Source organism: Hypanus sabinus, chromosome 14, assembly GCF_030144855.1.
Source record: "Hypanus sabinus isolate sHypSab1 chromosome 14, sHypSab1.hap1, whole genome shotgun sequence".
Classification (NCBI taxonomy): Eukaryota; Metazoa; Chordata; class Chondrichthyes; order Myliobatiformes; family Dasyatidae; genus Hypanus; species Hypanus sabinus.
Genome location: NC_082719.1, coordinates 34,048,766 through 34,072,275, shown reverse-complemented (window position 1 = coordinate 34,072,275; position 23,510 = coordinate 34,048,766). Strand labels below are relative to the sequence as shown.

General features: G+C 42.5%; 1 protein-coding gene across 3 annotated transcripts in view; it reads right to left on the bottom strand.

Annotated features, from left to right (window-relative positions):
- zcchc4 (zinc finger, CCHC domain containing 4) overlaps positions 1-22,277 on the bottom strand; it is an 86,009-nt gene extending 63,732 nt beyond the window's left edge. Inside the window, exons 1-5 of one of the 3 annotated variants that reach the window (XR_009515639.1) lie at positions 21,986-22,277; positions 13,829-13,947; positions 10,185-10,267; positions 4,673-4,948; positions 38-118 (exon numbers count right to left, since the gene is read on the bottom strand). Coding sequence is in view for 2 of the 3 variants with exons in the window: in XM_059988985.1 (XP_059844968.1) it covers positions 38-118; positions 4,673-4,948; positions 10,185-10,267; positions 13,829-13,947; positions 21,986-22,058 (632 nt within the window). In the remaining variant the exon portion in view is untranslated. The remainder of the gene's footprint in view (positions 1-37; positions 119-4,672; positions 4,949-10,184; positions 10,268-13,828; positions 13,948-21,985) is intronic. The other 2 variants (XM_059988985.1, XM_059988987.1) reach the window with 2 other exon arrangements.
- Positions 22,278-23,510: the final 1,233 nt, after the last annotated feature.

Here is a 23,510-nt window from a genome sequence, read left to right as displayed (position 1 = left end):
TTTCGTCGAACAGAAACTGAAAAGAAAATAAGCTTACCTGAAATCAATATCCAGCAACTGACTCTTCATATCTGGGTTGTTCTTTTCAATTTGGCGCAACTTTATTAGCTCATGAAGCCTGAAAGTAATTGCAAAGGACCACCAATGACTTAATATTGAGCATGGGATACTAAATACTTTTAACAAATAAATGGGTGCAAATGAATCCCTTGAAAAATATAAAAAGTTTAAGAGCAGGTTCAAAAGTGAAATCAGAAGGGCAGAAGAGGGTATGATAGGTACTTGTGTTACAGATAATTTGGGACAGCACGGTAGTAATGATTAGCACAACACATCACAGCAGCAGCAACCTAGGTTCAATTCCGCCACTGCATATAGTCCCTGTGACCACATAGATTTCCTCAGGTGCTCCAGTTTCCTCCCACCTTCCAAAGACATACTACTTATTAGCGTAATTGGTCACATAGGTGTAATTGGGTAGTGCTAATTCATTGGACCAGAAGGGCCTGTACCTCTAAACAAAATAAAAATAAAATAACCCCAAGAGGTTCTTCAGTTATAATAACAGTAAAAGGGTGATCGTCCTTTTAAAAAGGCAGCCTATGTGTGGAGCTGCAGGAAACAGCTGAGATATTTAATGTCTATTTCTCCTAGGTGATTACTAAACTGAATAAGATAGATGGCAAAAAAAGGACAGTAAGGTCCTGGAACATTTGCATATGACAAGGAAGGAGGTACTTACAGCCCTGAGGTGTTTAAGATGGGCTTATCCTCAGGGCCTGACCTAGTGCACCCCTGAAACTTATGGGAGGCCAGGGAAGAAATCATAGAACCATAGAACACTACAGCACAGTATAGGCCCTTCAGCCCTCCATGTTGTGCCGACCCATATAATCCTTAAGAAAAAGTACTAAACGCACACTACCCCATAACCCTCCATTTTTCTTTCATCCATTTGCCTGTCCAAGAGGCTCTTAAATACCACTAATGGTTTAGCCTGCACCACCATCTCTGGCAAGTCATTCCAAGCACTCACAACCCTCTGTGTAAAAAAACTTACCCCTGATGTCTCCCTAAACTTCCCTCCCTTAATTTTGTACATATGCTCTCTGGTGTTTGCTGCTGGTGCCCTGGGAAACAGGTACTGACTATCCACCCTATCTATGCCTCTCATAATCTTGTAGACCTCTATCAAGTCCCCTCTCATTCTTCTACACTCCAAAGAGAAAAGTCCCAGCTCTGCTAACCTTACTTCATATGACTTGGTCTCCAAACCAGGCAACATCCTGGTAAATCTCCTCTGCACCCTCTTCATAGCTTCCACGTCCTTCCTATAATGTGACTAGAATTGAACACAATGTTCTTAGTGCGGTCTCACCAGAGATTTGTAGACTTGCAACATGACCTCTCTACTCTTGAACTCAATCCCCCTGTTAATGAAGCCTAGCATCCCATAGACCTTCTTAACTACCCTATCAACCTGTGCAGCGACCTTGAGGGATGTATGGATTTGAACCCCAAGGTCCCTTTGTTCATCCACACTCTTAAGTAACTGACCATTAATCCTGTACTCAGTCTTTTGGTTTGTCCTTCCAAAATGCATCATCTCACACCTGTCCGGATTGAACTCCATCTGCCATTTTTCTGCCCAAATCTGCAGCCTGTCTATATCCTCTTGTAACCTTCGACAACCTACAGCTCCATCCACAACTCCTCCAATCTTCGTGTCATCCACAAACTTACTCACCCATCCTTCAGCCTCTACATCCAGGTTATTTATAAAAATCACAAATAGCAGGGGTCCCAGTACAGATCCCTGCGGCACTCCACTAGTCACTGACCTCCAGGCAGAATACTTTCCTTCCACTACTTCCCTCTGCTTTCTTCCTTTAAGCCAATTTTTATCCAAACAGCCAAGGTTCCACTTATCCCATGCCTCATGACTTTCTGGATGAGTCTCTCATGAGGGACCTTGTCAAATGCTTTGCTAAAGTCCACTGCTCTACCCTCATCAATTTCCTTTGTTACCTCTTCAAAAAAACTCAATCAGGCTTGTGAGGTACGATCTTCCCTTCACAAAGCCATGTTGACTGTCCACGAGTAGACTGTACTTCTCCAAATGCTCATAGATCCTATCCTTAAGAATCCTTTCCAGTAGTTTGCAGACCACCAATGTAAGACTCATCGGTCTATAGTTCCCAGGTTTCTCCCTATTACCTTTTTTAAACAAGGGAACTACATTTGCCATTCTCCAGTCCTCTGGCACTTCCAAAGAGGATTTAAAAATCATAGCTAATGCTCCTGCGATCTCTTCTCTCAATTCCCACACAACCTGGGGTGTATCATATCCGGTCCTGGGGATTTATCAATCTTAATGTTTTTAAGAAGATCCAGCACTATTTCTTCCTTAATCACATTGTCCAGCACACAGGCCCACTCTACTTCCACCTCATCTTGATCAAGATCCTTTTCACTTGATCTTGAAGTATTCATTTAGGACCTCCCCAACCTCCTCCTCTTCCAGGCACATGTTGCCCTCTTTATCCTTTAGTGGTCCCACCTTCGTTCTCGTCATCCTCCTAATCTTCACATATGCATAGAATGTCTTGGGGTTCTCCTTAATCCTACTTGCCAAGGCCTTCTCATGCCCCCTTCGAGCTCTCCTAAGTCCTTTCTTTAGCTCCTTCCTGGCTACCCTATATTTCTCATAAGCCCCTCCTACTTCCTGCTTCTTATATCTAACATATGCTTCCCTTTTCCTCTTAACGAGTTGCCTCACATGTTTCATCAGCCACGGTTCCCTTTTCCTATCATTTTTTCCTTGCCTCAGTGGGACAAACCTATCCTGAACCCAGCTCAAATGGTCCCTAAACTTCTAAATCATGGAGGTCCTTGTAAGGATATTTACTTTGTCTTAGTCGCTGATGAAGATCCAGAAGACTGTTATTCCATTGTTTAAGGAGGATATCAAAACAGGCCAGGGAACTGCAGGCCTTTGATCCTGACTTCAGTTATCAGGAATTTACCGAAGGGAATTTTGAAGGAGAAGATCTACCATCGCTTGGATAATGATCAAGAAAAGTCCGCATGGTTTTGTGTGTGGGAGGTCATGTATGATGAACCTTCTGGAATTTTTTTGAAGAGGTAACTGAGGGGACAGATGAAGGTTGGACAATGGATGTTGTCTTTTAGGCTTTTGACAAGATCTCATTTGTAGGCTGGCCTGGAAGGTTAGGTCACATGGGATTCAGGGGACACTCGTAAGGTGGATTTAGAACCAGTTCAATGATAGGAAGCAGAGGGTTATTCTCCTACTGGATGCCTGTGACTGCTTGGGTGCCCATGAGTCACTGTTGGGACCTCTGTTATTCATTATTTATGTAAATTATTTGGATATGACTTATGTGGCACAATTAGCAGGTTTGCTGATTATTCTAAATTAGGAGGTTTTGTTGATAGTTGCACATGCTATAATGAATTGTAAAGAGATTTTAATCAGGGATCGGGGAGATGGGCCAAGGAATAGTAAATAAATTTCAACTTAGATAACTGAGGCGATTAGTGCAGCATTCAAGCCAGCATAGGACCTACGCAATGAATGGCAGGGCTCTGACAAGCGTTGTGGAATAGATGGACCTTCCATTCACTGAAAGTAGCCACGCAAGTAAAAAGGATGAAGGCATTTAGCATGACGACCTTCATCAGTCAGGGAATCAAGTTGAGGAGTATGGACATCATGTGGCAGTTCTACAAGTCACTGGAGAGACCACACTTGTACAATTTCTGTCACCCTGTTATAAGAAAGATGCTGTCAAGCTGGGTGCAAAAGAGATTTATGAGGATGCTGCCAGGATTGGAGTGTTCGATTTACAGGGAGAAGTTAGCCATGATAAATCTTTATTCAGTGGAGCAGAGAATGAAAGGTGACATCATAATAAGTTCATAAAATCATGAGGTTTATGAATAAAGTGGACAGTCATAGTCCTTTCTTCAGAGCTGGGGAGTCCAAAACTAGAGGGCACAGATACACGATAAGAGGCCTGAGAGGCTACTTTTCTATGCAGAAGGTAGTGAGTACCCAGAATGAGCAAGTGGTCAAGGCAGGTACAATTACAATATTTACGAGCCTTTTGGATGGGTACATAAGCCAGGGGTTTGGAGGGTTATGGGCCGAATGCAGGCAGCTGGAATTAGCAGGGAGGATGCTGTAGTCATCATGGACAGATGGGCTGAGGGACCTGTTCAGGAGCTCTATTACTCTACGACTATGACTAAATCCACTTAGTGTGACAGCCAATCTTGAATCACATAGAATCAATAAGACAAATTAAATCACCTGTTTCCATGTCAGAAATCACAAATAAACCTAGTCATCAAGATATAATCAATACTGGTGATGCATCCTAAAGCACATCTAGATTAATCATTTCATTACAAAAACAATTATTTCTGGGGAAAATAAAAATAATTTACATTTAAAGTACAACAATATGACAGAAATGTACAAGTTGAATTTCAGAAATCACTCACTTCCACTGGGTTAAAGCTTCAACACAGATAACGAACGCTTGTCATCAACACTGAAGAGGTGCAGGATATTTAAGTACAGGAAAATGAAAAAATTGTAGCTACCAAAACTTCATTAACACTGATATTTGACAGATGAACATACCGTGGTGTTCCAACACACAGCACTTTCCTGAATCCCAACGAAATAATTAGATCCAATAAGAACTGGCAAGTGCGATCGGCAAATAGATATTGAGCATTGGTCTTTCTGTTTTCAAGTGGGAGCAGCAAATGGCTGGGTCTCTTCAGTTGATCTAGAGAGACGGTCTCCAGCCTGTGATGGGACGAGTGTTCATCCCATTCCCCAGGCAGCAAAAGAAGCTGGCAATCTAAACAGAATACCCTTTTTGCCAAGGGTAAAGATACGAACTGCTGATATCTGCAGGAAAAACAAAATAGGTAAACAACATTTGCTAGTTAATAATTTCTGAACAATAAGAACCTGCCATCATATTACTAAGATGCAGTAATATATACAGTAAATTCTGTGTTTAGGTAAGGCAGCTTTCAGGTCAAAAACTAACCTAATCAGAAACTGCCATGGAGAGTCATTCTACAGTTCCTATTATGTCTTTCACTTCCACTTTAAAATTATACTTCCAAAAATCAACTGAAAAGTGAAGTACAAGATCTTATGGAGATATTACTATTCTGAAACCTAGTAATATACTTCAATCCAGTTATTAACTTCTCTCTGTTAACTTAGAAACTCCATAGTTTAGGCAAAATGGTTACTGCTATGTAGAACATGAATTAAATTGCTGATGTGCTATTGAAAAGTCAAGACTAGTATTTTCTGGTGTTTATTTTCCATAGGTTATTCTCAAAAGGTATCTATGTTCATTATGATGCTGGGTATGTTCTTCAATATTCCACTTTTTAGAGAGCCATTTAACAATGGAATTCATTAAACAAGAGAAAATGCACATTCACGAGGCAACTGTAGAGATTTACAATATATTTCGTTGTTTAAAGGAGTTGATATTAAACTACTTACTCTGATGTTGAAGGAAATAACAAAGTGATGCGATGTTAACATCAGTTAAACCATACAGGGATAATGTCAGGACACTTTTTTACTTACAAAGGGCAATTGAAACCTAGAAATCTCTTCCCCAAGATGCATTTGAGGGTAGATCAATAGAAAACTTTGAAACTAAATTTGTTGATACTTTACTGAGACACAGTTAAGGCTTAAAAAAGCAACATGGGCAGATATAGTCAAGATACAAGTTACCTATTATCTACTTAAATAGTAGCTTGAGAGGCTGAGGGTCTAGCAGCCAGGCTCCAGAGGAATGTTTTATAAAAATTGAAGGATATAAAATTCTCCTTGATAAACCCAGTAGATGGCAGCAAAGGAAAAGAAGGCTAGTAAGAATGCAGCGCCACACTGCACCTCGCAACTACCATCTATAAAAAGGTCAAGACAGTAAAAGGAATTAGCTGCTGAAATGTAATTCATTCCAAGGGCTCACAATTCAACTCTCCACTTCTCCTTGGCCCAGTGACTCTGCAGAATTTCTCCCCTATTTATTGCCCAACTTCTGAATCAGAAATTACAGAGGTATTTGTAAACTCAGAGAGGGATTTCAAAGTAACATTCAAAGTAAATGTATTATCAAATTACATATATGTCACAATAGATTTGTTTTCTTGCAGGTATTCTCAGTAAATAAAAAATAACCGCACACAGCAAAGATGAACAAATAACTGATGTGCAAAAAGACAACAAGTTGTGCAAATACAAAAAAGGAAAATATAATAAGTAACTATTGAGAACACAGGTTGCAAAGTCCTGAAACTCTGTAGGTTGTTGAATCAGTTCAGCATTGGGGTGAGTGAAGTTATCCACTCTGGTTCATGAGCCTGATAGTTGAGGGGTAATAACTGTTAGATTAGACAACTGGAAGTTAGATATGGCCCTTGTGGCTAAAGGAATCAGGGGTATGGAGAGAAAGCAGGTACAGGGTTCTGAGTTGGATGATCAGCCATGATCATACTGAATGGCGGTGCAGGCTCAAAGGGCCGAATGGCCTACTCCTGCACCTATTTTCTATGTTTCTATGTTCCTGAATCTGGTGGTGTGCATTCTGAGGCTCTTGTACCTCCTTCCTGATGGCAGCAGCGAGAAGAGAGCATGTCCTCGATGGTGTGGGTCCATGATGATTGATTCTGCTTTCCTACAACTACACTCCTTTGTAGATGTGCTCAGGAGAGGAACGCCCTACCTGTACTTGACTGGACTATATTTTGTAGGCTTTCCCATTAAAGAGTGTAGGTGTTTCCATACCAGGCCATGATACAATCAGTCAGTACACTCTCTACCACGCATCAATAGAAGCCTGGTTTCCTCCCCCTGTAGTCAATAATTAACTCTTTGATTTTTCACATGTTGAGTGAGAGGTTGTTGTTGTTGTGGCATAATTCAGCCAGATTTTCAATCTCCCTCCAATATGCTGATTCCCTTTGATCCAACCAACAACAGTGTGTCATCAGCAAATTTAAATATGGCGTTGGAGCTGTACTTAGCCTCACAGTCGTAAGTATAAAGTGAGTAGAGCAGGGGACTAAGCACACAGCCATGTGGTGCACCTGTGTTGGTAGCGCTTGTGGTGCCCGACCGCTGTGGGGCACGAGTGATGCAATGGTAATCTAGATAACCCCTCTCCTCTCCAACTAGATTTAAACCTGCAGATTGCGTCAGCACTTTGGGGTGGTGGTAGTGTTGGTGACGAAGGTTTAATTTAATCTTATTTTCCATCAAGACTTAAATATTTATCCCTTTTCACAAAAGCAAGACTGCAGTTATTTTCACATCAATCGCAACGGAGAGGCAATAAATTTAAGCTCCCACTGCACAACTGCTGTCACCTTCGATGGGACAGCATGGAATTATTTTAAATACATCAATAGATCCAACTGCCACTAGAATGACCTTAACAGCAGTCTACCTGCTATAAACAAATGTTTTATCGCAAAAATTCACATGGAGATAAATCTTCCACTTCTGTGAAATGTTGATCTTGTCATGTTATTAACATCAAAGTCAGACCAATATATCTTTGCTGCTCAACTTCTCATACCCAACTGAGAACTATCACCAGTTCAAAAATGCACAATCATCTAGATTAGGTGACATGCTTCCACCCAAATTATAATATGTTGTTTCAGTCTGATACAAAATCTTGCAAATACACTCCTCCAGGAAAAGGAGCACACATACACCCCTCTACGAGCAGTCCACTGCATTCGCCGGCCATACCTTCCTCCAAACAAGACTTAAGATTTCTGGACTACTTTTCTTTTAAGATCTGGATCTTACCTACTTTCTCCTCATCCACAAGTCCTTCCCCCAAATCCCAATATTCCTTAGTCCTGCTTTATAGGCTTTATTTCTCTCCCTGCCTTTCATTCCTCTTTAAATTTATTGGACGTACTGTATATTGTCCTCTGCAGATCTTTTTCAACCGCTTGTAGTTTCTCTCTCCCAGTCTGATTCTACTTACTGAAATTCTTTTTGTGCTCGGGAGTGAGTATCATTGCTAAAAGTATGAGGCAAACTCAAAGGTCTTAAGATGGATAAGTCACTTGGGCCAGATCCCAGAGTCCTGAGAAAGGTTGCTGAAGAGTTAACAGATGCACTGGTCATGATCTTTCAAGAATCACTTGATTCTGGCATGGTCCCAGAGTACTGGAAGATTGCAAGTGGTAATAAGGTGCCATATATGAGGATGCTTAACAAGATCCTATGGCATTGCTGGAAAGATACTGCCATGGACAGAGGAATGGCTGACTGGGAGGAGGCAATGAGTGGGAATAAAGAGGGCCTTTTCTGATTGACTGTTAGTAACAAGTGGTATTCCTCAGGGTTCAGTATTGGGGTCGCTACTTTTCACTTTGTTTGTCAATGATTTGGATAATGGAATTGATGGCTTTGTGGCAAAGTCTGCAGATGATACGAAGACGGCTGAAGGGGGTATATAGTTCTGAGGAAGCAATGCAACTGCAGCAGGACTTAGACAAACTGGAAGAATGGGCAAAAATATGGCAGATGGAATAGTGTTGGGAAATGTATGTTAATACATTTTGGTAAAAGGAACAATAGTGCCTTTGGAGAGAGGGGAGAAGGTTCAAACATCAGAGGTGCAGGGGGACTTAGGAGTCCTCATGCAAGACTTCCAGAAGGTTAATTTACAGGTTGTGTCTGTGATAAAAAGGCAAATGCAATGTTGGCATTCATTTCAAGGGGAGTAGGCTATAAAAGCAAGGAGATAATGCTGAGGCTTTATAAGACACCAGTCAGGCCGCACTAGGAGTACTGTCAACAGTTTTGGGCCCCATATATTGTCATTGGAGAGGGCAGAGGGGGTTTACAAGGATGATTCCGGGAATGAAGAGGTTAACATATGAGGAATGTATGGCAGCTTTGGGCCTGTACTCACTGGAATTTAGAAGAATGCAGGGATCTCATTGAAACCTTCCAAATGCTGAAAGGACTAAATAGGGCGGATGTGGAGAGGATATTTCCTGTGGTGGGGGTATCCAGAACTAGAGCGCACAGCCTCAAAATTGAGGGGTGACCTTTTAGAACAGAGGTAAGGAGGAGGAATTTTTTAGCCAGAGAGTGGTGATTCTGTGGAATGCTCTGCCACAGACTGCGGTGGAGGCCAAGTTGCGGGAATATTTAAGGTTGAAGTTGATCAGTCAGGGCATCAAAGGATATGGCAGGTGTTGAGTGGGATCCAGGAATAGCCCTGATGGAATGGTAGAGCCGACTTGATGGGCTGAATGGCCGAATTCTGCTCCTACGTCTTATGACCTTATGATCTCAGCATAGTCTAAACTCGCCAATAGCAGCACAGGAGATGTACAAATCCAGAATCAGAATCAGGTTTACTAACACTGGCATATATTATAAAATCTGTTGTTTTCTGACAGTAGCATACTGCAATACATAATAATAAACTATAGCATATGACCTGTATTTCCTTTTCTTCTAAATTTTGTGGTACTCTTAACTATATTTGGAAATGGAGAGCTTCAATAATTGTGAAGTGCACTGCAGGGGAAGAACTGCAACAACATTTTTATTGCAAGGGAACAGACACAGCCTCTTTCCTCCCACTTGAATCAACATAACTGATGCAGAAATTGAATGAAGAGGTACCTGGCCACCCAGACTCAGAAAGACTAGAGGTTTTAGTCCCTCAACAATTTGCAAAATGAAAGGATCTCCTTTCCACGTCTGTAACTCTTACTTCAGAATACCTCTACTTCTTTCTTCTTGAACTCACAACTTGGACAAGATCAGGTTTGAAATCAATTATTACACAAAGAAAGAATAGCCAATCAAGCAGTAACCTCCAAGAACTCTTCATGTCAAAGTCACTATGCCTATCCCTGAAATCATTAGAGAAGATTGCATCATTTCAATCTTTCATTCCCAGTTTTTCATGGGCAAAATAGTACATACTTTTAGGGAGAAAAGCAAAGTGATTGGGTAGTGCTTGCTAAACTCCACCATAATTTTTGAGGGAATAAACATGCAAATATAATCGTTAGATTTTTTATCTAATGAAGAATCCCCTATTATATCATGTAAAATATTTTACCTCTCCACATACTGCTTGTGTGTAAACAGTGGCTGTTGGCTTTGATTAAATTCTTCTCTTGCCAATTGCCGAACTACTGACACCTGAAAATGACAATCAGATACCAGCGTAATTAAATGACATTTACCCCATGCTCTTTCCTCACATTGCTAAAAATTTACTGTTTATTTGAATTATTAGCACTTTATTCCATCACAACTCCCCCCATTACTCGATGCAATAAGTAGCCCTGGGTTAGAAGAATTCGCTCTCATTGTATTCTTGCTCTTTTTCAAATTATCTCACATTTGTGTCCTTGGATTACTAAACCTCGTCCTACTATGAAAAGATTTTCTTTATCTGCATAAAATCATTCTTTATCTTGTACAGCTGCACAAAATTTCCAAAGGCCATTTAGCCTGTCTCTCTCTACAAATGCATAAACTACAGCAACATTTATTCTGTCTCTCTTTATTCTTCCTGGCATGATACGATCACATCAAAATGATGTACACTAAATTTGAGCTTCCATTTATCTCATTTCACTGCTGTTTTCCTTTAGTCTTTGTCTCAAAACAAATCAACCTAGGAACTGCAGAGAAGATTCAGCTGTCACTAAACATACAAGCAGCACAAACAAAATGCTGGTAGAACACAGCAGGCCAGGCAACATCTATAGGAAGAAGTACAGTCGATGTTTCGGGCCGAGACCCTTCGTCAGGACTAACTGAAAGAAAAGATAGTAAGAGATTTGAAAGTGGGAGGGGGAAGGGGAAATCCGAAATGATAGAAGACAAGAGGGGGTGGAGATGGAAGGTTGATTGGAAAAAGGGATACAGAGCTGGAGAAGAGAAAGGATCATGGGACGGGAGGCCTAGGGAGAAAGAAAGGGGGAGGGGAGCACCAGAGGGAGATGGAGAACAGGCAGGGAGTGATTGTGCGTGGGGCAGAGAAGAAAAAAAAGGAGAGGAGGGGGGGGGGGGGGGGGAGAAAGAGAGAATAAATAAATAAATAAATAAATAAATAAATAAATAGATAGACAGATAGATAGATAGATAGATAGATAGATAGATAAATAAGGGATGGGGTGAGAAGGGGAGGGGGGCATTAACAGAAGTTAGAGAAATCAATGTTCATGCCGTCAGGTTGGAGGCTACCGAGATGGAACATAAGGTGTTGTTCCTCCAACCTGAGTGTGGCTTCATCTTGACAGTAGAGGAGGCCAAGGATAGACATATCAGAATGGGAATGGGATGTGGAATTAAAATGTGTGGCCACTGGGAGATCCTGCTTCCTCTGGCAGATCGATCATAGGGTTCAGCGAAACGGTCTCCCAGTCTGCGTCGAGTCTCACCAGTATATAAAAGACCACACTGGGAGCACCAGACACAGTATACCACACCAGCCAACTCACAGGTGAAGTGTCGCCTCATCTGGAAGGACTGTCTGGGGCCCTGAATGGTGGTGAGGGAGGAAATGTAAGGGCAGGTGTAGCACTTGTTCCGCTTACAAGGATAAGTGCCAGGAGGGAGATCGGTGGGAAGGGATGCAGGGGATGAATGGACAAGGGAGTCGCATAGGGAGCAATCCCTGCTGAAAGCAGAAAGAGAGGGGGAGGGAAAGATGTGCTTGGTGGTGGGATCCCATTGGAGGTGGCGGAAGTTACGGAGAATTATACGTTGGACCCGGAGGTTGGTGGGGTGGTAGGTGAGGACAAGGGGAACCCTATCCTGAGTGGGGTGATGGGAGGACGGGGTGAGAGATGTGCGTGAAATGGGAGAGGTGCGCTTGAGAGCAAAGTTGATGGAGGAAGGGAAGCCCCTTTCTTCAAAAAAAGGAAGACATCTCCTTCGTCCTGGATTGAAAAGCCTCATTCTGAGAGCAGATGCAGCGGAGACGGAGGAATTGCGAGAAGGGGATAGCATTTTTGTAAGAGACAAGGTGGGAAGAGGAATAGTCCAGGTGAGAGTCCATAGGCTTATAGTAGATAAGCCGTCTCCAGAGATGGAGACAGAAAGATCAAGAAAGGGGAGGGAGGTGTCGGAAATAGACCAGGTAAATTTGAGGGTAAGATGGAAGTTGGAGGCAAAGTTAATAAAGTCAACAAGCTCACCGTGCGTGCAGGAGGCAGCGCCAATGCAGTCATTGAAGTAGCGAAGGAAAAGTGTGGGACGGATACCCATATAGGCTTGGAACATGGACTGTTCCACAAAACCAACAAAAAGGCAGGCATAGCTGGAACCCATACGGGTGCCCATGGCTACACCTTTGGTTTGGAGGAAGTGCGAGGAGCCAAAGGAGAAATTACTGAGAATAAGGACTAATCTGCTAGACGGAGGAGAGTGGTGGTAGAGGGGAATTGGTTAGGTCTGGAATTCAAAAAGAAGCGGAAAGCTTTGAGACCTTCCTGGTGGGGGATGGAGGTATATAGGGACTGGACATCCATGGTGAAAATAAGGCGGTGCGGGCCAGAGAACTTAAAATCATTGAAAAAATGCAAAGCGTGAGAAGCGTCCCGAACATAGGTGAAAAGGGATTGAACAAGAGGGGATAAAACAGTGTCAAGGTATGCAGAAATGAGTTCAGTGGGGCAGGAGCAAGCTGAGACAATGGGTCTACCTGGACAGGCCGGTTTGGTGGGGCAGGAGCAAGCTGAGACAATGGGAGACTATAGTTTTAAGAATCATTTCTATATTCCGGGACTAAACATACAAAGTTACTTGTCCTTTACTCATTTAACCTCTCTTGTTCCTTTCTATTCAATTATTTACATATTGCCCTGTGTTGATAACTTCCACATAGTTGATATTAATATCATCTTAAATCTAAGGAAACACTTCAATTCATGAACTTAACAGTATTTACTTCTGCTTCTCAATATTTTGCATCTAATTCCTCTCTGCAATAAGTTCTCACCAAAATTCAATCACTTAGAAATTAACTTTATAAACATTGGTACCTCACTTCTCATAACGCACTTCCAGGAATGAGTGTGTTAACGGAAACACCATTAAAGGTGATCATTTTTGTATTATAAAAATAGAGATGACAGGGCTAGAATTTAACACCAAACACTGGAAATTGGCACATTACAATGGGTTTTAATCCATGTCCTAATATATTCTACAGTGAACATTGCAAGGTGCATCAAGAAAAACATAATAAAATGTGACACTCACCCTTTGCCAAAATATGGAAGTAGATCAGAATCAGGTCTGATATTACTGACATATATGTTGCAAATTTGTTATTTTGGCAGGAGTACAGTGCAATACACCAAAAATTATAAATTACAATATGAGATATATTTTTAAAAATAAATAAAGTAACACAAAAAGAGAGCAAAAATAGCAAGGAAGTGTTCTTGGGTTGGTTCATTGTCTGATCAGAAAGGTAATGGTGGGGACGGGGAGAACAAAGCTGATCCTAAAACACTGAGAGCTCAGAACCTTGTCACCGCAAGACTCAACCTTCAAACTTAGCTAAAATTTGGCAATCATTAAGAGGCCAACAGAGAAGTTATATCATTCAGAACTACATTCCTGAGACATAGGACTTTGGGGTGCATAAAAGTTCATTCCTTTGCAGATTTTTGAAAAGTAAACTAATTCTCCAGTAATCTAAAGGTATTCTGAAAGAGCAGTCAGTTTATTATTCTTCCCTACCTTCTCATTTTCCCACTGAAAGAAATTGCAATCCTTTCGATCTCTGCAGGCTGCACAGGCATAAAACCTTCTGCCTTTTTGTTCCTTGTGGTTTACTTTTGCAAACAACAGAGTTGGACCTGGAACCAAGACACAGAAGAAATATATCTTGTTGAACAAGAAACTTGACTTTATTTTTCTCTCTTAGTAAAGATGTATGAGAAAGTGGGTCAGTATTTATCAAGTGCATAAAATGGAGTTCAATATTTTACCACTGGAAAGAAACCCATTCCACATAATGAATCTGTTGAGTGACATTCAAAGGTATTTAGGGAAGAGCAGCAAGATGTGGTATAAAAATTGGAGGATAATTCAGTACCTGCTCAAATGCCACTTTTTATCTTGATAACAGAATCACTTACAAATCTTGAGCGTAATCTAATTCAGAAACAACAGGAGGCATAATCGTATTTACATTTATCGAGAAGAAAGAAATCAGCCAGCAAGATGGAGTGTTATCCTGACACTGAAACAAACAAACAGAAATTGGGAAGCATCTTCATTAGAGGTGCAGATTCCAGTGATAGGGTGTGCATGTCCCAAGCCAAATATTATACACCATTATGGACCAGATTCAGCCATAACAACCTTGGTCATGCCTTAGTTTAGCATGCTGCGTCACTTAACTTCAGTTCAGCATCCTGGTTGCCCGTGCTATCATAGTTTTGCCACCTACCCACGGTAATTCCCAGTCTTTTGTGAAATACACTGAAATGAATAAACACCTGGAAATCAGCAGATGCTGGAAATTCAAGCAACACACACAAAATGCTGGTGGAACGCAGCAGCAGGCCAGGCAGCATCTAAAGGGAGAAGCGCTGTCAATGTTCATGCCATCAGGTTGGAGGCTACCCAAACGGTATATAAGGTGTTGTTCCTCCAACCTAAGTGTGGCTTCATCTTGATAGTAGAGGAGGCCATGGATAGACATACCATAATGGAAATGGGACATGGAATTAAAACTTTTTACACCAATATATAAAAAGGCCACACGGGGAGCCACCAGCCGACTCACAGGCGAAGTGTCGCCTCACCTGGAAGGACTGCCTGGGGTCCTGAATGGTGGTGAGGGAGGAAGTGTAAGGGGAGGTGTAGCACTTGTTCCACTTACAAGGATAAGTGCCAGGAGGGAGATCGGTGGGAAGGGATGGGGGGGGGGGGAATGAATGGACAAGAGAGTCGCATAGGGAGCAATCCCTGCGGAAAGCAGAAGGGCGGGAGGGAAAGATGTGCTTGGTAGTGGGATCCCCTTGAGGTGGCGGAAGTTACGGAGAATTATACGTTTGATCCGGAGGCTGGTGGGGTTGTAGGGGAGGACAAGGGGGACCCTATCCCGAGTGGGGTGGTGGGCGAATGGGGTAAGGGCAGATGTATGGGAAATGGGAGAGATGTATTTGAGAGCAGAGTGGATGGTGGAAGAAGGGATGCCCCTTTGTTTAATAAAGGAAGACATCTCCTTCGTCCTGGAATGAAAAGCCTCATCCTGAGAGCAGATGCGGCGGAGATGGAGGAATTGTGAGAAGGGGATAGCATTTCTGCAAGAGACAGGATGGAAAGAAGAATAGTCCAAGTAGCTGTGAGAGTCTGTAGGCTTATAGTAGATATCAGTAGATAGGCTGTCTCCAGAGATGGAGACAGAAAGATCAAGAAAGGGGAGGAAGGTGTCAGAAATAGACCAGATAAATTTGAGGGCAGGGTGAAAGTTGGAGGCAAAGTTAATGAAGTCAACGAGCTCAGCATGGGTGCAGGAGGCAGCACCAATGCAGTCGTCGATGTAGCAAAGTAAAAGAGGGGGATGGATACCCATATAGGCTTGGAACATGGACTGATCCATAAAGCCAACAAAATGGCAGGCATAACTGGGACCCATACGGGTGCCCATGGCTACACCTTTGGTTTGGAGGAAGTGGGAGGAGTCAAAGGAGAAATTGAGAGTAAGAACTAATTCCGCTAGACAGAGGAGAGTGGTGGTAGAGGGGAATTGGTTAGGTCTGGAATCCAAAAAGCAAAGAGCTTTGAGACCTTCCTGGTGGGAAATGGAGGTATAAAGGGACTGGACGTCCATGGTGAAAATAAGGCGGTGGGGGCCAGGGAACTTAAAATCATTGAAAAAGTTCAAAGCGTGAGAAGTGTCCCGAACATAGGTGGGAAGGGATTGAACAAGAGGGGATAAAACAGTGTCAAGGTATGCAGAAATGAATTCAGTGGGGCAGGAGCAAGCTGAGACAATGGGTCTACCTGGACAGGCAGGTTTGTGGATCTTGGGTAGGAGGTAGAAACGGGAAGTGCAGGTTGTGTGAACTATGAGGTTGGTGGCAGTGGATGGGAGATCCCCAGAGCTGATAAGGTTGGTGATGGTATAGGAGACAGTGGCCTGGTGCTCCTTAGTGGGGTCATGATCAAGGGGTAAATAAGAGGAGGTATCAGAGAGCTGTCGCTGTGCCTCGCCAGGTAGAGGTCCACGTCCCATTCCCATTCTGATATGTCTATCCAGGCCTCCTCTACTGTCAAGATGAGACCACACTCAGGTTGGAGGAACAACACCTTATATACCAGCTGGGTAGCCTCCAACCTGATGGCACGAACATTGACAGTGCTTCTCCCTTTAGATGCTGCCTGGCCTGCTGCGTACCACCAGCATTTTGTGTGAATAAACACCTCTCCATTTGGTGAGACTTAATTAGTGTCTCCTACAGCATTTTACATCAACAAGGTAAATCCACAAGACACCTTCAAACCTGAAGCAGCTTTGCTGCAATTTTTTAAAAATTTGTTGCCCCACTTAAATTGCAATTAATCCCAATGTAACTAATGTTACAGCGTGCATTGATGAAGAAAAATAATTAGAAGGATTTCAAGGCAGTGAAAATTCTCTTGCAATAGCCAATGAAGCTCGGTCATATGTTTTCAAAACACCTCTATAAGGTATCACAGGAATTGATTCAAAGACAAGTAAATGAAAATGAGCAGTGGATCAGCAATACTTTAATAAATAGTAGACTGGCAAAACAGGACAGAGTAACTTGTCTTGTCCTTTGATTTAGCTTAATAATTCTGATGGTAGATGGAGAAGGAAAAGTGGTAGGAAAATTCATTTGTAAATTACCACTAAAGGGAGTAGAGGCAAACTCTGGGGAGTAATGAATTACAGACATTGAAAGTTGCAGTAAAAACTGGCCACAATAAAGAAATATGGCAGTTAGATAGCATCTCAGAGTGGCTTAACACAAATGCATCGCTTCCAGGCTCCTTCTGTCCTCTGTATAAATATTTGCACACAATGCTGGATAGGTGACAAATTTACACCAGGTTGTTAAAAAAACAGCATTAAAAACAATTCTGGCAACCAAGGAATGAAAATGCACAATGTAAAAGCAGAAAGTGAGAGACTGCTCTGAAGCATTATTATAGTATTGCTTAAATATCTGGGGCTCCAACATAGCAAATTTATTTCTTAGTTACAAATAATCTCACTATAATAATTGTAAACAATTTACTGCACATAATTTCACATTCCTACACTAATACATTGGGGAGAAAATAATCATTGCAATTCAATAACAAAGTGATTTCTTTTCATCCATTGCCAGTGTGAGATTCCACTTTTATCAGAATTAACTACCTGGTATGGACACTGGGGACATTAACTACCTGGTATGACACTGACATTGGGGGAGCAGCATTAGAATAAATATAAGGAGTTCCTGATGAATAAAAATATTGGAAAAAATCAGCTTCTTACTCATAAGCAAATTATAGACACTAAAGTCTTCAAACTTTTGGAAAAAGTTCCCCATTGACAGTAAATTGGTCAAAATCCAGAAGTTGAATACTACAATGGTACTTTTTCCTATTTCATAATCACAATTATTTTGCCCTTCAGGAAAACATGAGCAAATGTAAAACAATGTCTAGCTGAATCCAGAGACATAATTATAGGCTTATGCCATGCTCAGGTGATTGTGAACTGAGCATTTTAAATATAGATATGATGTTAGACACTGTTCAAGCTAAATTGTCTTGAAAATTACGCATTAATTTCTTGTGTTGCAATAGAAACATGCTTGTCGCCACTGTACTTACCTTTAAATTTATAAATACCAATGATGGGGCAGAAGTAAAAAATATTCAGGATAAAGTTAAAATTTAGTCATCTTGAATTACTGTCCTAATTGAATTGATAAATACAGCAGCAACGCCTCTGCCATGATTATCCTCAATGCTGCCCCTCCACATGGCTCTGTCCTCAGCTCTGACTTTACTCCTTACTACTGAATTCAGCTCTAAGTTACTGCTGAAATCACCACAATGGGCTGAATCTCAAATAACGAAGAGACAGAGTGCAGGAAGGAAACAGAGATCCTAGCAGCAGGATGTCACGATCTTTCCCACACTGTCAGCAAAATAAAAAAGCTGGTCACTGACTTCTGGAAGGCGTATGGTGCACACACTCCTGTGGCACTGAGGTTGAGAGACTAAGAGCTTCATGTTCCTTGCAGTGAATATCACCAATAGGCTATCCTGATCCAACCAGGTAGATGCCACAGCCAAGAACGCTCATCAGTGCCTCTACTTCCTCAGGAGGCAGAGAAAATTTTGCATGTCCCCTTTGACCCTCACCAATTTTCAGACACATCCTATTAAAATGCATCATGTATGGCAATTTCTCTGTCCATGACCACAAGAAACCAGAGTTATGGACACAGCTGGGCAGAGCATGAATCCAGCCACCCTTCCGTGAAGGTAAAAGAGACCATAGATGCTGGACTCTGGAGAAACAAATAATCTGCTGGAAGAACTCAGTGGGCTAAGCAGCAACCGTGGGAGGAACTATCGATGTTTTGGGTAGAAATCCACAGAAGCTGATAGACTCACTTAGTTCTTCCAGAAGATTGTTTCTTGCTCCCCTCTATGGACTGTCTACACATTTTGTTCCTTTGATGAAGAAACCAACATAATCAAAGACCCCACACAACCAGACATTCTCTCTTCACAGCCCTCTCAATGGACAGTAGATACAAAAATTTGTAAGTACATACCACCAAGCTAAAAGACAGCTCCTCTCCCACTATTATGACAACTAAATCAGACTCAGTAGTCCAGATGGATCAAAACAGAATCTAGGCCTCCCCTGCTGCCACAATGAGGCCACACTCAGGTTGGAAGAGCAACACTTCGTATTCTGTCTGGATAGCCTCCAGCCTAACACCATGAATATTGATGTACTTAACTTCTGGTAAATTCTCCCTCGGTCCCTTTTTTCCCCATTCTTCATTCTGGCTCCACTCCACTCTAACCGCTCCTCTTCTCTTCACCTCCCTCGGTCCCCTTTCTCCTTCCCATTCTCCCATAGTCCACTCTCCTCTCCTATTAGATCCCTTCTTCTTCAGCCCTTTACCTCTTCCACTTATCACCTCCCCACTGCTCAGTTCATCCACCCTCCCCTGCCCCCTCTGGTTTCACCAAACAATTTCCTTTGCCTTCTCCCCGTCCCAGCTTCTTATTGTGACTTCTTCCCCCTTCCTTTCCAGTCCTGATGAAGGGTGTCAACTCTGTCTCCATTCCTCTCCATGCTGCCTGACCTGCTGAGGTCCTCCAGCACTGTGTGTGTTGGTCTAAATTTCGCATCTACACAATCTCGTGTTTAGAAATTAAGTTGGACTCCTTTAGGAGGACCTCATTAAGCACACAGAGTAAATTTAAAAACCTGCAGAAACTAAATCCAAAACAAAAAACTTAAAATGTTGTAAATGCTCAGCAGTTTAAAACACTTCAGTAGAAAGGGAAATAATAATCATTTCACAGCTGGGAACTCTTTCCACAGATGTTGCCTGACCTGGTGAACTTAGAAACATAGAAAATAGGTGCAGGAGTAGGCCATTCAGCCCTTCGAGCCAGCACCGCCATTCAGTATGATCATGGCTGATCATCCAACTCAGAACCCTGTACCTGCTTTCTCTCCATACTCCCGATCCCTTTAGCCACAAGGGCCATATCTAACTTTCTCTTAAATATAGCCAATGAACCAGCCTGAACTGTTCCCTGTGGCAGAGAATTCCACAGATTCACCACTCTCTGTGTGAAGAAGTTTTTCCTCATCTCGGTCCTAAAAGGCTTCCCCTTTATCCTTAAACTGTGACCCCTCATTCTGGACTTCCCCAACATCGGAAACAATCTTCCTGCATCTAGCCTGTACAATCCCTTTAGAATTTTATACGTTTCAATAAGATTCCCCCCCACCCCAATCTTCTAAATTCCAGTGAGTATAAGCCTAGTCGATTCAGTCTTTCTTCATATGAAAGTCCTGCCATCCCAGGACTGAGAATGCCAGAATAATAAGGTGGAGGGAGAGGAAGAAGGGTAGCTAGGAGTTAGGTGAGGCCAGGTGGGAAAGGTGAAGGGCTGGAAAAAAAAGAATCTGAAAGGAGAGGAGAGTGAACCATGGGAGAAAGGGAAGGAGGAGGGAACCTGGGGGAAGTAACAGGCAGGTGAAAAAAGGTAAAAGGTCAGAATGGGAAACAGAGGGGCGGGACAGAGTCAGTCACTTGTACGTGATCCACCACACTATATGATAGGAACTTGCCTTGGGGAAAAATGGCTCTACATTGGTAATACACTGAGAAAAGGAAATGGCTTCATTGCTTAGGTATTTGTAACATGAACAACAAAAATTAATCTGGTACATTGCCTAAGCCAGCATTCCCTTTATGTTCAGAAGCTCCTTGAATCAACAGTGGCTTGCTGCTCATCTGAAGACCTTCGAAACATCAATAAAGCTTGAGCAAGAAGTGCCAGAGCAAGGTGGGGACCAGTGTGTTTACAGGCAAGCATACTACAGGAAAACTCTAGGATGCAATCACTTTTGATTTCTGAGAACTGTTTGTAACCCAAACAATCTGTAAGTCAGAATGGAACAGAAATGAGAGAGCAATCAGACATAGTAAGCAATGCATCCTCTTATACCTAACAACCAATCTTGTGCTGTGCAATTTTTTGCCCAGTGAAAACATGTGCATATTGAATAATTTCAATGAAAGTTCTAAAATCTACAGACAAATTATCACAAACTCCACTATGTCAACAACATCCGCATCAGAAACTGGAAAAGGAAATGTGACTGTGTACAATCGTGAAATATACTTAACATGCCAATAAGGTCGAGAGTGGCAACCTTTTGTGCGCAAGTAGCAAACGATGTTGTGTGCACATGCACACCTTAGAGGGACCATTGATGGTAAGTGAAAATCAGCCAACCTCAATGATTCAATGAGTGAGTGAGCCTACTAAACGTTTAGAGTTCTGCTTGCTCAAACTGGCTACGATTGCTGCAAGAATGGGGAGGAGGAGATGGGCAGAAGGCACACTAAAATGCTCTATTCCCTCATTACACAAGATCCTAAAGCCCCCAGCGGCCAACAAATCCATCACCATTCCAAACATTCATTGATATGTATTGGCTGCCAATAAGTCAGGTATTCATAACCTGTATACGACAGCTAAAGATTTTGATGCAGCTGGACTTCTGAATGGAAGAGGCTGAGTGCGCGCCTAGATTTTCACCTGATCTCTAATTTAGTATGAGACTCCAAGATCGGAGATTGCAGAGGGGGTGTAAATTCGAGTGCATCTAGTGAACATATCCTTTATAGCTGATCAAAATACCAACCAACAAGATAAAAAGTTTGCAGGGTAAAACATTACATTTTTCAAATTCTCGCTTCTTCATAAATAATTGAGATGTAAATGCCAGGGCGGGTTCAGCATGCCGCGCCCCAGAAACCACACATTGTCCAACGCTGTCTCGTCAACCACACGTCGCCAGAAGTTTGTTTGACAACCGCGGCACAAGGATACTGGGTCGCTGTAGTTAATAGGTCGAGGAGCTATAAAAAGCTCTGGTTACGTGATTAAGGTGCCCATTGCACCATGCAAAAGACTGGCAACGCTTGTGAACCTAAAACATTGTCATACCCTCTCCCAAAATCTTTGGCCCTGGAAGTCACGCAGCGTTTGTGTTTTATTTCTGTACAAACCGTTTCATCCACATGCTGCACCGATACAACAGTTCGCAGGCCTTGTGCACCGCGACTGTTCCAAATCCCGTTCCTCTCTCCTTACCATGTGGGCACAGGGGAGCTCTGGACTCCGCTTCCTCGTTGATAACCAACTCAATCGCCGCCGTCTCGGACATTGCCACTCACCGAGCCCCACTGCCCCTCACGATCACGACAGAAACATGCGACCCTTTCCGTCGACGTCACTGGCGCGACCTTCCCCGCTCTGACGCCCGGTTCCCTGGGTAACTGTAGTAGGAACAATGGTGGGGGATTGGGGAGGTTTGGTGTTGGTATGGGGTGGGAGAGTCTTGGAAAGTGAGTGCTGTCGGCGGAGAACGTGCATTTGCTGAGGGCGCAATGGCTGCCGATGGTTTCTGCTGTGCTGCACTGCACTCACCTCCTGGCAGCGATATATCCTTCGCTCACAGACCTGCAAAGTGCGTGCACAGAAACTATTCCAAATTTGTTTGAAAATCCTCACCCTCGTTCCATTTGTGGGTTGTCCCCGGGTAATGAACGGGTTCAGTTTGCATAGATCTTCATATCGATCAGAATTAAATTTATTATCACTGACAGAAGACTTGAAATCTGGCAACGATGCAATGTAAATGCATAAAAAATCTGTAAGTGACAGCTTATAAATAAATACCGTAAAATAGGGAATAACATGATAGATGGACTGTTCAGATACCTAATGGCAGAGAGAAAGAAGTTGTTCCTAAATCGTTGAGTGTGAGTCTTAAGGCTCCTGTGCCTCTTCCCTAGTGGTAGTATCAAAAAGAGGGAATGCCCTGATAGTGAGAGTCATCAGTGAAGATGCCGTTTTCTCGGGTCTATAACCCTCTGCAGCATCTTGTATTGAAGTCTCCACATCAGCTATGATGCAGTCTGAATGTTGTCCATCTGTAGAAATTTACTAAAGTTTTTGGTGATACTCCAAATCTCAAATTCCTAACACAGTGGAGCTGCGCTTAGGCCTCCTTCGAGACTGCATTGATGTGCAGGGCCCGGTATGCATCCTGGAGATGTTGTTGACCGGGAATTTGAAGCTGCTCACCTTGGAAAATACTCAAAAATCACTCCATATGCTAACAATGCCCCACAGTATGGTAATTAATGTTGTCAAAAGTACATAGGGCTGACAAAAAAGAACTACTAAAGGTGGAGAGGGAAACTAGTTCTGTTATTTGTAGAAATAAGCATATGTCGATATGTATACTTTTAAATTTAAAAAGAAACTATCAGCTTTATAGGTCACATGTCCATCTAAACACAGTGAAAATGCATCACTTGCCTCAATGACCCATGCGGTCCAAGAACTTTCTGAGGGCAGCCCACGTGTGTCCAGTGCCAACAGAGCATGCCCACAACCTATTAATCCTAACTCAAATGTATCTTCGTATGTGACAGGAAGCTGGAGCACTTGGAAGAAACTCACGTGGTCATGGGGAGAAGATACGGACTCCTTATGAACAGCGGTGCAAATTGAACCCTGATCGCTGCATTGTAGTGTTGCACTAACTGCTACCCCACAGTGCTGCTCCAGAGTATTATGGGAGCTGGTTTGTATGTAGAAGGTGTCTACA